This window comes from Myxine glutinosa, chromosome 9, assembly GCF_964187855.1.
Source record: "Myxine glutinosa chromosome 9, kmMyxGlut1.1, whole genome shotgun sequence".
Classification (NCBI taxonomy): domain Eukaryota; kingdom Metazoa; phylum Chordata; class Myxini; order Myxiniformes; family Myxinidae; genus Myxine; species Myxine glutinosa.
The window spans coordinates 10,385,801-10,400,976 of record NC_136269.1 but is presented as its reverse complement, the minus strand read 5'-3'; the positions used below and the strand labels follow the sequence as shown (position 1 = coordinate 10,400,976).

The 15,176-nt window shown below is 55.4% G+C and overlaps 2 protein-coding genes across 3 annotated transcripts in view; both read right to left on the bottom strand.

Moving 5' to 3' along the window:
- The window catches only part of HLX (H2.0 like homeobox), a 6,765-nt gene extending 5,379 nt beyond the window's left edge, over nt 1-1,386 (bottom strand). For both annotated transcript variants that reach the window (XM_068129591.2, XM_068129593.2), the window contains exon 1: nt 656-1,386. In XM_068129591.2, the coding sequence (XP_067985692.1) occupies nt 656-1,073 (418 nt within the window). In that variant the 5' untranslated portion in view covers nt 1,074-1,386. The remainder of the gene's footprint in view (nt 1-655) is intronic.
- Nucleotides 1-15,176, bottom strand: part of MTARC1 (mitochondrial amidoxime reducing component 1) — a 590,200-nt gene that overhangs the window by 434,975 nt on the left and 140,049 nt on the right. The window lies entirely within an intron of this gene.

The window sequence follows — 15,176 nt, the reverse complement described above, 5'->3', positions numbered from 1 at the left end:
CGCCTGGGACTCTGTGCTGCGAATACCTGCGCCTGGGACTCTGTGCTGCGAATACCTGCGCCTGGGACTTTGTGCTGCGAATACCTGCGCCTGGGACTCTGTGCTGCGAATACCTGCGCCTGGGACTCTGTGCTGCGAATACCTGCGCCTGGGACTCTGTGCTGCGAATACCTGCGCCTGGGACTCTGTGCTGCGAATACCTGCGCCTGGGACTCTGTGCTGCGAATACCTGCGCCTGGGACTCTGTGCTGCGAATACCTGCGCCTGGGACTCTGTGCTGCGCCAACCTGCGCCTGTAACTCTGTGCTACACTTCCCTGCGCTGCACATACCTGCGCTTGGGACCCTGTGCTGCACATACCTGCGCTTGGGACCCTGTGCTGCACAGACCTGCGCTTGGGACCCTGTGCTGCATAGACCTGCGCTTGGGACCCTGTGCTGCACATACCTGCGCTGGGACTCTGTGCTGCGAATACCGCAACCCAAGCACTCGAAACGCGCTCAGAAAGTGTGATGATTTACACTCTGATTCAATAATCGTTAAAAACAGTGAAACAATCACGTTGATCGGATATAAAATTACCATTGATATTTAAACCTGCAATCAGTTCGGTCATCGCTCCAGTGGTCCATGCAGGTAAAGGTAGGCTACGTACCAGCGACGACGAAACCATCGCCCGCCTTCCCGGAATAATCGCTCGACAAGATCCTCTCGATCCCGAACTTGAGGTCTCTGCTGGCGACGTGCGAGACCTGCTGCGCGTAAAGACCGTGGTGCTGTCGGGGCGACGCGCACACCGCGGGTGGTGAACAGTGCGGGGGAGACCTGGGGTGGGTCGGGCTGGGCCGCGGTAGGGCCGAGGATCCCGGGCCGCCCCGAGCGATCTTAAGAGCGGGAGCAGAGCCCGGGGAGCTCGGGACCATGGGTAGACCGTCCATAGAACCGACATGAAGGATGTCCGCGATGCAGAAAGACGCCTTCCTGTCCGAGTCGGCCAAACCGGGCGTGCACACGGCCGGCCACAAGGCCAAACTGTTGAGATAATAAGGCGCCGCGAACCCGGTGGTGTACATCCCTCACTACGTGTGCGCGACGCTTCCTGGACAGGGAGATGATGATTGCGATTTGTCCTTCACTCTTCTTCCTCTATCGATTCTGCGTCTTCGTCCCCACGTGTTATTCGCGGACACTCGCTCCTTTTCCCAAGCGCCTCGACTCGCTATCGAGTCCTCTCATCGGCTTTCGGAGCGGCGCTTATTTGGGGCTGCGCGGCGGAACCCTCTCCGACTGCGCGTCCTCTCAATCCCGCCCCTAACCTCGGGGAAGAGGGGCGGGGGCACTCGCAGGGAGAGTCCTGAAAATGAAGAGCGCCATTGGCTCGACACGGTCAACGGTCTCAGCGACCGACCAATCGCAAACCGTTTGAGCGTCGCTCGCGCTGTGACGTCGACATGGCCTCGCGTGCGCACATGGCTCTCTTTGGCGGTCTCGCTCCCTCCACCGTGTCAAAGCGAACGGCACGGTGCAGGTGCAGCACCGGTGGTCGGGTCACCGAGCTAGCACGTGACACAGCACGCAGAAATAAAATGGACGACAAGAACAATCTGCGCAGCCAACCCGCGCTACCGACGTGCGTCGTCGGTGCAACTGGGCGGGAATCGGGACGAGACGAGGACCCAGACCCCATCACATGGTCCCGCACGCGTACCGTGTAACTATGCACGCTTCCAGTCGTACACGTCATATTAAAGGCAAGACCGTTTAACGAGCATCCGATAAAGGAGCATCGGGTAGATCGTTATGCGGAGATCGGGACACGACCCAATAACGTCAAAGTTTCCGCACCGAGAGGTCTTGGATGATTTTTATTTTAGCGCCTTATCGGAGCGGATGCACGCATTGTGACGTAAGCACGCATTGTGACGCAAATCCGAAAGCGCTAATGAGGACAACCTTTATCGCTTTGTCACCCGTGCCTGCTTCCTTCTGGGTGAACTCGCTCCATCCAGGGCTCTTCCTGACGCCAAAAATAGATTATTAAACGCCAACGTCGTTTACATAATACATACTGTGGATATTAACGGGGAGTGAATGGTCCGTGCAAGAAATACACAATTTGTGGGTTATTAATCTATCTAATCGGTCGCCTGCAACACAAAACACAAGTATCAAACGGACGCGACAAGTACGAATCGTTGCTGTTCAAGGCCATTTCGGGTCCTCCACCAACCCCCGCTACCAACCCCCGCTGCCATACCACGCTACCATGCCCCCTCTACCATGCCCCCTCTACCATACCCCCTCTACCATGCCCCCGCTACCATACCCCCGCTATCATGCCCCCTCTACCATACCCCGCTACCATGCCCCCTCTACCATACCCCCGCTGCCATACCCCACTACCATGCCCCCTCTACCATGCCCCCTCTACCATACCCCCGCTGCCATACCACGCTACCATGCCCCCTCTACCATACCCCCTCTACCATGCCCCCGCTACCATACCCCCGCTATCATGCCCCCTCTACCATACCCCGCTACCATGCCCCCTCTACCATACCCCCGCTGCCATACCCCGCTACCATACCCCCGCTACCATACCCCCCTCTACCATACCACCACTACCAACCCCCGCTGCTATACCCCCGCTACCATGCCTCCGCTACCAACCCGCGCTACCATACCCCTACCAACCCCCGCTAGCTTACCCCCCTACCAACCCCCACTACCAACCAGCCCTACCAACCCCCTCCACCAACCAGCACTACCAACCCACTCTACCATACCCCCTCTTCCATACCCCCTCTACAATATCCCCTCTACAATACGCCCGCTTCCATACCCCCTCGACAATACCCCCTCTACAATATCCCCTCTACAATACGCCCTCTTCCATACCCCCTCGACAATACCCCCTCTACAATACCCCCACTTCCATACCCCCGCTACAATACCCCCGCTTCCATACCCCCCTACGATACCCCCTCTACCATACCCCCTCTAACATACTCCCTCTACCAACCCGCGCCACCAACCCCCTACCATACCCCCCCCCTACCACACCCCCTCTATCAACCCGCGCTACCATACCCCCCCCCCCCTACCATACCCCCGCACCCCTACCATACCCCCTCTACCATACCCCCGCTACCATACCCCCGCTACCATACCCCCCCTACCATACCCCACCATACTCCCGCTTCCAACCCCCTCGACCATATGCCTCTACCATACCCTCTACCATACCCCCGCTACCATATCCCCACCCCACTCTTCCGCAGACTCGACACCGACGACAAACGCTACCAGTAGACTACACATATCAAAGGTATTTTGAAGCCAAGTCCACAACATATACACCTCGTGATTAAACTGTTGCTGCATCAAATATAATAAACCCAAACACAGCAAAATATATGCCTATCTATTACAAACGTCACATTAAAGATATATGAATAAATAAACGCTGCATGAAGAAGAAGCGTGCCCATGTGGCGTCATACATAGTATAACGTCATTCCGTCTTTTTGAAAATGCCGTTACAAAACAACGAAAGTCAAGGCTTCCGTTGAAGTACATATAAAGGGTGATCATTAAGACCGTGTCCTAACCTAAAAGTGGCTAAACAAAGGGGAATTTATTATTTAATTGAAACGTCACATTAACATCAACGTCGTAAAAGGATGGTAAAGATAAACTCCGTCAAACTGTGGTGTAAAATGTGTCCAAATTAAACAACGTTTGCTAAATCCTCAATAGGTTTGGTTTAGGCCGTGGACTTCCTGATCACCCCTCGTGATTTTGTACTTATTGCACATTGTCTTACTTTGTCTAGAATGTAGCACAAAGTAAACTACATGTTTAAAAAAAATACTAAAAGTGTGAGACATAATGCATACTTCAGAATCAACCGATCTATGGACTAGTACAGTGCATGGCAACTCATGGCTGTACAGTATACCATCAACATATGAATACTGCATGATTAACGTGGGTACAGTACAAAACAATTAACGTCTGTAGGGATACAGTTAACGACTAAAGAGCATGCAATTTACAGCTGTGCACGTTACAGCAAACATACATACAGTACACGTGTGTACAGTGCACAATGAACGCCTGTAAGTATACAGTTAACGACTAAAGAGTACAAAATTAACAGCTGGATAAATTACCGGTACAGCAAACATTCATACAGTACACATGTGTACAGTGCACAATTAACGTCTGTAGGGATACAGTTAACGACTAAAGAGCATGCAATTTACAGCTGTGCACGTTACAGCAAACATCCATACAGTACGTGTGTACAGTGCACTATTCACGCCTGTAAGTACAGTATACAGTTAACGACTAAAGAGTACGCAATTGGCAGCTGGACAAATGACAGGTACAGCAAACATTCATACAGTACACGTGTGTACAGTGCACAATTAACGCCTGTACAATGTAGAAGTTTGTGCCATACAGTTCTGTACAGTAGAGTTGCCTTCTGTTTGCACAATGCAGTTCTGTACAATCAAGAGTTACACATCTTCACATGCACAATGCATGTGCACTGCAAATTAACAAGTGTACAGATCATGCTTAGCATGTGTACAGTGCAAAACTTACATATGCACCTTACACAACTTCTCTACAATGTATATTTGTTGTCTGTACAGTGCACGATGAACTTCTGTACAGTACGCACATTTTGGATGGAATTACCAGCACGTTGATTGAAATACGCTATAACAACCACAGGAAGCAGCCAGAAAGGTACTCGGTAGAGCGCATACCTCCGCCAGGCTGAACAGTTTACGTTTTGTATCCTAATGATCGGCCGGATCTGGATTTGGACCTGAACCAAAATCGAATCGGCTTGTTATTGTCACAAAACCAACTCATCCCCCAAGTTTAGTCATAACTCGTCCACAACGTTTTTTCAATATGATGTTATATTAAAGCGCGGCGTTACGCGCGCTGCTTGTGAGCAAGGAGGAAGCGGACAAGCGGTAACATATAAACGTCTTTATTGTAAGACTACACTGTAACACTGAACTCCTCCGGGCTGGTCGCCCGGTGTATATCATGAGGCCACGCCTACCCCTCGGGCGTGGCCACCGCCCACTTGGTGCGTGGAATGATGTCACCACGCCAGTGGGCTTTTGTGTCCGCCACACGCGCCCCCCCAGAATTCCCGCGCACCTGGAGGGCCAGTTTGTGGGGCAGACGAATGACCCGGCCGAAGCGCCCCCTGGCGATCGGCGGCGTCCGGGGTGCAGGGATACCAGGTGGGATGCCCCTGGCTGCCCCTGGGATGGGTGCAGGACCGGGGGGCGCCGTGTCGGCGGGGCTGGGCGGTGCCGGGGGTCCGCCCGCAGGAGGGCGGCCCCGACGTGGGGGTCGGGCCACTGGCGGTGGATGGTCCACATCGAGGTGGGCCGGCTTGAGGCGGTCTACCGAAACGCGGTCAGGAGTACCGCCGATGTCCAGGGTGAAGTGCTTCGCCCCGGTCTCCAGCACGCGGAAAGGCCCGTCGTACGGGGGCCGCAGTGGTGTCCGATGGGCATCGTGGCGGACGAAGACGTACTCCGCCGTGCGAAGCTCCGGGGCGACGTGCGTCGGTGGGTGCCCGTGGCATGCCGTTGGCACCGGGGCGAACCTCTGGGCGGTCTCTTGCAGAGCGGAGCGCTGCTGTGCCGCGGACCATGGTGCCGTGGAGTCGGGGAGGAACTCGCCCGGCACCCGCAGCGGTTGCCCGAAGACCAACTCCGCCGCGGATGCGCGCAGGTCCTCCTTGGGCGCCGTCCGGAGGCCCAGCAGGACCCAGGGGAGCCTGTCGACCCAGCCGCCGTCGCGGAGGGTGGCCCGGAGCGCGGCCTTCAATGAGCGGTGAAATCGCTCACACAGGCCGTTAGCCTGGGGGTGGTAGGCCGTGGTTCGGTGCAGCCGGACCCCGAGCCCCTGCGCAACCGCCCCCCAGAGCTCCGAGGTGAACTGGGGGCCGCGGTCGGATGAGATGTCTGAGGGGGCGCCGAACCGGGCGACCCAGGTGGCGATGAAAGCCTGCGCGACATCGGCCGCCGTTGTCGACGCCAAGGGCACGGCCTCCGGCCACCGGGTGGTGCGGTCCACCATGGTGAGGACGTGGGTGAAACCCCGCGAGGGGGGCAGAGGTCCCACCAGGTCCACGTGGACGTGGTCAAACCGGCGTTCCGGCACTGTGAACGGGGCCAACGGGGCCTGGGTGTGCCGGTGCACCTTGGCGCGCTGGCACGCGAGGCATGTCCTGGCCCAGCCGCGGACGGCCTTCCGGAGGCCATGCCAGACGAACTTGTCGGCGATCAGCCTTTGGGAGGCCCTCGCGCCCGGGTGGGACAGGCCGTGGATGGCGTCAAACACCTGGCGCTGCCAGCCCGTGGGCACAATGGGGCGAGGACGCCCGAGGGAGACGTCGCACAAGAGGGCCACGCCCGCGCCGTCGAACGGCACCTCGGTGACGCGGAGGCCCGTGACGGCGGTCCGCAAGGCCTGGACGTCGGGGTCAGCGGCCTGGTCCGCTGCCATCCGGGCATAGTCGATGCCGAGGTGGACTGCGTGGGCGACGGCCCGGGAAAGGCAATCCGCCACCGGGTTGTCCTTCCCCGCGACGTGCTGGATGTCCGTCGTGTACTCGGACACGGCCGAGAGGTGACGCTGCTGCCGGGCCGACCACGGCTCGGTGACCTTGCCCATCGCGAAGATCAGCGGCTTGTGGTCGACGAAGGCAGTGAACGCCCGGCCCTCGAGCAGATGGCGGAAGTGCCTGACCGCCAAGTGAAGTCCGAGCAACTCGCGGTCGAAGGTACTGTAACGGCGTTCGGGCGGGCGAAGCTGCCGGCTAAAGAACGCCAGCGGTTGCCAAGCTCCACGCACCCATTGCTCGTGCACCGCGCCCACCGCGTAGTCCGAGGCATCGGTGGTGAGGGCGATCGGTGCATCGGGCGCCGGGTGCGCGAGCATGGTGGCGTTAGCCAAGGCGAGCTTCGTGCCCGTGAACGCCGTGTCCATCTGCTCGGTCCAGGTAACGTCGCCTTTGCCCGGCTTACCTCGGAGAGCTTCGTGCAGGGGGCGCAGGAGCTGGGCGATACGGGGCAGGAACCGATGGTAAAAGTTCACCATGCCCAGGAACTCCTGCAGCCCTCTGATCGTGCGGGGGCGCGGAAACCCCTTCACCGCCTCCACCTTGGCCGGCAGGGGGACGGCTCCGTGCCTGGTGACACGGTGCCCCAGAAAATCGATTGTGGCGGCGCCGAACCGGCACTTTGCGGGGTTCACAATCAGGCCATGCTGGCCCAGGCGTTCGAAGAGCGTGCGGAGGTGGCGTAGGTGCTCTTCGCGGGACGCGCTGGCGACGAGGATATCGTCCAGGTAGACGTAGACAAAATCCAAGTCGCGCAGGACGCTGTCCATCAGTCGCTGGAACGCCTGAGCCGCATTCTTCAGACCGAAGGGCATGCGCAGGAACTCGAAGAGTCCGAATGGCGTGATGACCGCCGTCTTCGGGACGTCCTCCGGCCTGACGGGGACCTGATGGTAGCCGCGTATGAGGTCCACCTTCGAGAAGAAGGACCTGCCCGCCAAACGGGCGGAAAAGTCCTGAATGTGGGGGACGAGGTAGCGGTCGGGAGTCGTGGCGTCATTGAGACGGCGATAGTCCCCGCACGGTCGCCATCCCCCGCCGGGCTTCGGCACGATGTGCAGCGGTGACGCCCAAGCGCTCTCTGAGCGCCGAACGATGCCGAGTCGCTCCAGGGTAGCGAACCCCGCTTTTGCCACCGCCAGCTTCGTCGGCTCGAGGCGGCGTGCCCGGGCGTAGACCGGTGGCCCGACGGTGGGGATGTGATGGGCCACCCCGTGCTTGACGGCCCCCGCCGAGAAGGTGGGCCGCGTGAGGGCCGGGAAGCCGGCGAGGAGGCGGGTGAATGCGTCCGCTGCCGGAAGCGTACAAACCAACGTGGCCGGAACCGAATCGTTCGGCAAGCCGCTTGGCAAGCCGCTCGTTGAGCTGGGCAACGCACATGCGAGCGAGCTGAACGTCTCGGCCTGGACAAGCCGTCTGCGCTTGACGTCGACCAGGAGCCCATTAGCGCACAGGAAGTCCGCGCCAAGCAGTGCCATGGGCACGTCGGCGGTGACGAACGTCCATCGGAAAACCTGCCCTCCAAACCGCAGAGAGAGGCAGCGTTTTCCGTACGTACGGATGGGCGTCCCGTTTGCGGCAAGCAGCGCGGGGCCCCCACCCGCGGCGTGCTTGTCTGACGTGCCGGCGGGAATGACACTCACCTGTGCTCCCGTGTCGCACAGGTAAGGGCGCCCGGAGAAGGTGTCCGTTATGAACAGCAGGCTGCTCGAACGGCCGGCGCTCATCGCCACAATTGAGCGCCGGCCCGGGCGTTTCCCGACCCGTTGAAGGAGCACGGCGGATGACACCGCCGAGCTTCGTGGCCGAACTTGGCGTGGAACCAGCACCAGGTGGTGGAGCTGGAGGAGCGCGCCTGGCTCCGCCAGGCCGGTGGAGTCGACGGGTTTCCCCGCGGTGGCGGTTTTCGCCGCGGCGGTGGGCGGGGCGTGGCGGCGTTCACGAGGTGCGTATCAGCATGCTGCTGAACTTCAGCGTGCTGTAGAGGATGATGCTGTGGAACATCCACGTCGAAGGCCGTGACGGCCACGCCAACGCTCGCCCGCGTGTCCGAAGCGGCGAAGTACTTGTCCGCCTCGGCCGCCAATGCTCGGGGTTCCGTTAGCCCGGTCCCGGCCAACGCGAGGCGAACCTGCGCTGGAAGTTGGCGACGGAAAAGCGCCCGGAATAGCGAACCGGGGGCTTCGTCGCCCAACAGTGACAGCATATGGTCCATTCGGACCGACGGGCACGTCTCACCGAGCTCGGGGAGATCCAGGAGGCGGTCGGCCCGTGCGTCGTCCGTGAGGCTGAACGTGGCTAGGAGTAGCCGCTTGAGTGCCTCGTACTTGTGGCCGTCTGGTGGGTGGCGAAGGACGGACACAACTCGAGCGGCCGTGCCGGGCCCGAGGGAGGCGACGACGTGGCAATAGCGCGTGTCATCGCCGGTGAGGTGCCGAAGCTGAAATTGGGCTTCGGCCTGGACGAACCAGACTTCGGCCTGAGCCTCCCAAAATTCCGGAAGTTTGATGAGGTCGGCCATGGCGATGGCGTCGCGTGTGGAAGGATCGCTCCGGCAGATCCAACGTCGAGGGTCACCAGTAGAGCGCGGCGTTACGCGCGCTGCTTGTGAGCAAGGAGGAAGCGGACAAGCGGTAACATATAAACGTCTTTATTGTAAGACTACACTGTAACACTGAACTCCTCCGGGCTGGTCGCCCGGTGTATATCATGAGGCCACGCCTACCCCTCGGGCGTGGCCACCGCCCACTTGGTGCGTGGAATGATGTCACCACGCCAGTGGGCTTTTGTGTCCGCCACAATATATCGCTTTTCCCCCGATCTCTCAATGGTGAAGAATCACTTAAAATTAAATAATTATGGTATCCGAATGCACATTCAGATCTTCACCAAAATCGAATCAATTCTTCCTTGTCACACACGCAACCTCTCCACCAAGTTTCATCAAAATCCATCCATAACCTTTTGGGATATCTTGTTCACAGACAGACAAACACGCAGACAAAAAACAGACAGTCAGGGGTGAAAACATAACCTCCATCCACCTTAGGTGGCGGAGGTAATAAGCTTGATTTTCGTGAGTTTACACTTCGTCAGAGCATGATATGAAGGCTTAAAGGGACACAAACATGAATTTTTGAAGAGATATGCTTTAGAGGATGATAACCCTGACCCATGAGCATAAAAGTATTGTTACGTTTGTGGGGGTAGGCATGAAATACCTCATAGGAAAGTTAGAATCGTGTAGATTAGCATGCTCCGAGTGTCGCGAAGAAGAAGAACCCATATCGATGTACATAAGTAGGCCGTCTGTCTGGGTAAGCGCGTTTGTATGTCGCCATGGGGGGTGTGGCTTTGTGTTAAGTAATTCTAGGGCTTAAAGGTTAATTCCTCAGTGTGTAATTTGCCGCTGTGATCTTCCCTCCATCTTTATTCCAATTAAAAATCCCGCCAAACAACAACTATAACAAATGACTCCATTCGCTCACAACACCGCCAGGGCTAACCAACACCCAGCACATTTGCAAATTGTGCCGTCAAGCCCCGCCTCACGGCCTTCCACGTCATGCGAACATTCCCGAACGACGAATCATAATGAGGCCACGCCCTGGCCTTCATGATTGGTGGAGGTGCGATGAGATGCTTCAGTAGTGCTCGATGATTGGACAGGGTGTGACGTCAGCGTGGGACATTTGAGAGCTGAAAGGAAAAAGCCGCGTCTCGCCATCTTTGTCTCTTGGTCTTCTGGTCCTGGTTTTGTGGTGGATGGTAGCTCCTCTTGTGCGCGCTTGTGCAGAGAATCTTTGGAGCATTGTGGAGTTGTGCTTTGGAGCATTGTGGAGAATCTTTGGAGCACGGAGTAGAGGTTGTTGTTGAGTGTGGTGCTTCTTGAGGGAGGAGAGAGCCGCGTCTCGCCATCTTTGTCTCTCGGTCTTCTGGTCCTGGTTTTGTGGTGGATGGTAGCTCCTGTAGTGCGCGCTTGTGCAGAGAATCTTTGGAGCATTGTGGAGTTGTGCTTTGGAGCATTGTGGAGTTGTGCTTTGGAGCATTGTGGAGAATCTTTGGAGCACGGAGGAGAGGGTGTTGTTGAGTGTGGTGCTTCTCGAGGGAGGAGAGAGCCGCGTGTCGCTTGGTGGTGGAAGCAGGGAAGGGCCAGTTGGCTGCTTGTTCACGCCTGGGCGTTTTCGACGCCATTGGTTGGTGCACTTTCTGTGCGGTGGTTTGGAGGCGACGAACGCCAACCCCTCTCGTTGAGACAGAGCTAAGTGCCAGCCGGCAGAAACATCATTTATTTTTATTTAATATTTCCCCTTGTTTGTATCCGAGTCTGGGCGGAGACATCTCAAGTTAGGAAATAGTTTTACCTCACATACATTTTTATTGTCTTCACATTTATTTTCATTAAATCATTATTTGTTGAATTTTACTTTTCTTGTGTTTCGTTTCTTCGTTTGTGGGTTCGGATAACCCCTGCCAGTGTTGCCAATTAGATAAGACTCGGGCCTTCCCGCACGCGCCAAAGACAATCCCGCCAAGTTTTCAAAATACGCCTCGGAGTTAAAGCTCGTTCCGGTCATTCGTCCTCTTGGAGTCTAAACCCCGGGGACAAAACAGTAATTTTTTCGGGGAAAATAATAATCCATATTATTGTGTTTTAAAGTCGGACTATTTTCGCTTCCGTTATGCAAATGAGCTGCTTCCATTGATTTGTCGATTTGCGTGAGTGACGTCAAGCTGCACAAGCTGCACAATTTGATGGACATGTACATCTGCGTTTCATCACAGGTTTTTCTAGCGCTCAAGATGCCGATGTCCCAAGCTTGTTACTGTTCCAATCGTCGAGAAATTTGTCCACAGAACTCAGAAGTCATTGTTTTGCATCCGAGACCCACAAAAAGATTGTCAACGATCGTGTGCTTTGTGCTTTAAAAAACCCAGGAACAACCAAATTCAACGACAAAACATGTCATTCGAAATAAGTTGCTTGCGAAGACCACTTTAAGCCGTCGGCGCTTCTATTTCATCAACAGGCTCGCTACCTGGGAAACAAGCCTCAGAAATGGCTGAGACACGATGCAGTACCGACACTTATCGGGCGAGAATTACCTGTTGATTTGAAGCCACGCCCAAGCCAGGCCAATGTGAGCCAAACTCAGAGCTAGTCCTCAGTTATCTATATTACGAGAATACGAGCAGAGCCTACATGTCACATCACTGACAGATCAATTAATTGTCCAGTTTGCCAAAAAAACTGCTATATTGGTTCACTGTGTCTGTATTGAGTCCATAGATCAAGATAACCTTTCCTCCTTCAAGATGTCTCTGATTCCTCAATATCTCTTCCTGGTTACTCCCTCTTCCGGTATGATAGACCTGAGCCTCGTCCTGGTGGTTGGGTGGCTATCTTTATCAAAAACTCTCTTCCTCACTCTCCTTGCACTGCCCTCTCTCCTCCTCACCCCCAGGAGTACCTCTGGCTACGGCTTCCTCTCCGCTCCCACCTTTTGTTCATATGTGTTCTGTACCGTCCCCCAAACAGTGATGACTCAATTTACATTTCACTCTCTGACAACATGGACCAACTTCTATCCACTCATCCCAACTCTCTCTTCCTCATATGTGGTGATTTCAACTGTCATCATGCCACCTGGTTGGGTGTGGGTTCCTCTCTCACCAGTCATGGCACCTCAGCAAAGGACTTCTGTGACTCACTGGGATTGACACAATCTGTCAATTTCCCGACCCGGATCTCAGCCAATGGAGTTTCTTCTCTTCTAGACTTGGTTATGACAAACTTCCCTGCTAATGTCTGCTGCTCTTCTTCTGCTCCAATCGGTTCTTCTGATCATGTGCTTGTCAAAGTGGACATCTCTCTGGCCATTCTCAGAGAGCCTCCTCAGCGTCGAACAGTCTGGCATTTCACTCAGGCCGACTGGGACGGGCTTCAAGCAGCCATCAATCGTCTGGATTGGTCTCCCATCTCCACTGCCTCTGACATCAATTCTTCCTGGGAATTCTTCCAAAGCAAACTGATCTCTCTCATGCACAGATTTATCCCATCTCGTCTTCAGTTGTCTTACCCTTCCTCCCGTCCATGGTACACTGAATCTTGTGGTGAGGCAGTTGCCCTGAAACAACTTGCCTTTGCCTCGTGGAAGGCTAATCCAACTGAAGGCAATCTCAGTTCCTTCCACCAAGCTCGGAACAAGTGTGTGTCTACCCTCAGGAGTGCCAGGAAGCACTATCTCTCCTCACTCAAGAACGAACTCTCAAACCTGTCTCCTTCCTCCAAATCCTGGTGGCGTCTGGTCAAATCCGTTTCTGGTGTTTGTTCCCCCTCCATCCCCTCCTTTACCTCAAATGGCCACACAGTTGACATTGCACGTGACAAAGCCGAATGCCTCAACTCTGTGTTTGCCTCAAAATCTTTAGTCCCAAACCCATCTCTCTCTGTTCCCACCTTTCCCAGTCGAACCCAACTGCTCCTGGACTCTGTGTCCTTCTCTCCTGACAAGGTGGAGGAGTTTTTGTCTAACCTCGACTCTGATTCTGCAACTGGACCAGACGGCATCAGCCCACGGGTCCTAAAATCCTGCTCTGCCGCTCTATCTCACCCTCTCTCTGTTCTTTTCACCCTATCTTTTGCTCAAGGTCATCTGCCAGCATCCTGGAAATCAGCAAACATTACCGCTTTACACAAAAAAGGTGCAAAAACAGATCCTTTTAACTACAGACCAATCAGCCTGCTCCCAATTATCAGCAAAGTCATGGAATCCATCATTGCTTCGGATATGAAATCTTTCCTCTTCTCCAATGGCTTGATCTCTGATCATCAATTTGGATTCAGACCAGGTCACTCTACTCTGGACATGCTGCTTCTCCTGTCTCAACAATGGATGGAGGTCCTCAATGCCAAACAGGAAATCAGAGCTGTCTCCCTTGACATATCACGTGCCTTCGATACGGTCTGGCACCCAGCACTGCTCACCAAACTCTACTCCTATGTATCCATGGAAATCTCCATGCATGTCTTGCGGACTTCCTCTCTGGTCGTAGTCAACGTGTGGCCCTGAATGGATTTCTCTCATCTCCCCTTCCTGTTCAGGCTGGAGTTCGCCAAGGCAGTGTGCTGGGCCCTGTGCTTTTTCTGGTCTTTATCAATGATCTCTCTGACTCTCTGGGAAATCCTCTCTATCTCTTTGCTGATGACTCCACTCTCTGCCGCTCCATTCCTCTTCCCTCAGATCGGCAGTCTGCAGCCTCCTCACTCTCTGAAGACCTGGACAAAATCACAGACTGGTCAAACAAGTGGAACATGTCTTTCAATCCTGACAAATCTCACACTCTTACTATGTCTTTCCGAAAAGATCGACTGGACAACCCTCCCATCTACTTTCTCAACCATCCTCTCCAAGAAGTTCTGTCGCTCAAGCTTTTGGGTCTCACTATCTGCCATGATCTTTCTTGGGAAAACCACATTTCCAAGCTGGCCTGCAAAGCCAGTCGCCGACTGGGCATCCTCCGTCATGCGAAGTCCTTCCGAGGCACACCTGAGCTCCTCACCACATACAAGGCTTTCATCCGCAGCTCAATGGAATACTGTTCTCCCCTATGGGCTGGTGCTCCTGCCTCACACCTAGCTCGGCTTCACGCTGTTGAAACCAAAGCTTTCAGAATCATTGGAATCTCCCGCGATGAAGCTATCTCTGAGGGCCTTTCACTCACTCACCGCAGGCAGGTAGGTGTTCTTTCTGTCTTCTACCTGTTACGTGGTCCCCTCGGTGACTACCTGGTCTCGGTGACCCCCGGACCGTGAGGACCTTCGCCAGAAAGTAGTATTATATATATGCGCTTTCGCCACGCAATCCCTATGAATTCCACCCAAGAGAAACTGATGTGCAATGATATATTTCCAGGGTAAGGATAGCATACGATTTCAATGATACAATCATGGATATTCCCCGAGCAATCAACAACAAACAACCATCACAATTCCCAATCCACAATCAATTCCCTATAGGATTAAGATGGCCATCTTATATATGTGTGTCCACTTCTGTACTCACGACCCCCTTTTGGTCTCTGCCCCTCACAATGTCTCTGGGCCCCTCCTGACCGAGATGCTGGTCGGCGTCGCCGCACTCGGGCGGTTGAACGAACCCCGGGTGGACGTGTTTCCACCGGGCAGGTATCGTACCAGGCACCGCGGCTGCAGCCCCTCGTGGCCACGCGAAGCGGGTACGGTAAAGCAAGCCAAAAGCCCCACGCCGCTTGCAAGGCGTGTTAGGCCCCAACGTGCGACCCGTATGCGTCTGTTTCGACGGTGCCGCGAACGGTGCCAGACGCGGGGTCGATGCACGGCCCCACGTCAACTTGACGTCTCCACCGGGTAGGTACACGTCCCGGTAACTCCTCTCGCCAGACGGGCTTCGGAGCGCCGCTTTTCCACGCAGCGCAAGGTCGATCCCACCTTTCGTCGGAGCGGGGCGAGGAAGAAGAATCCTCGTCG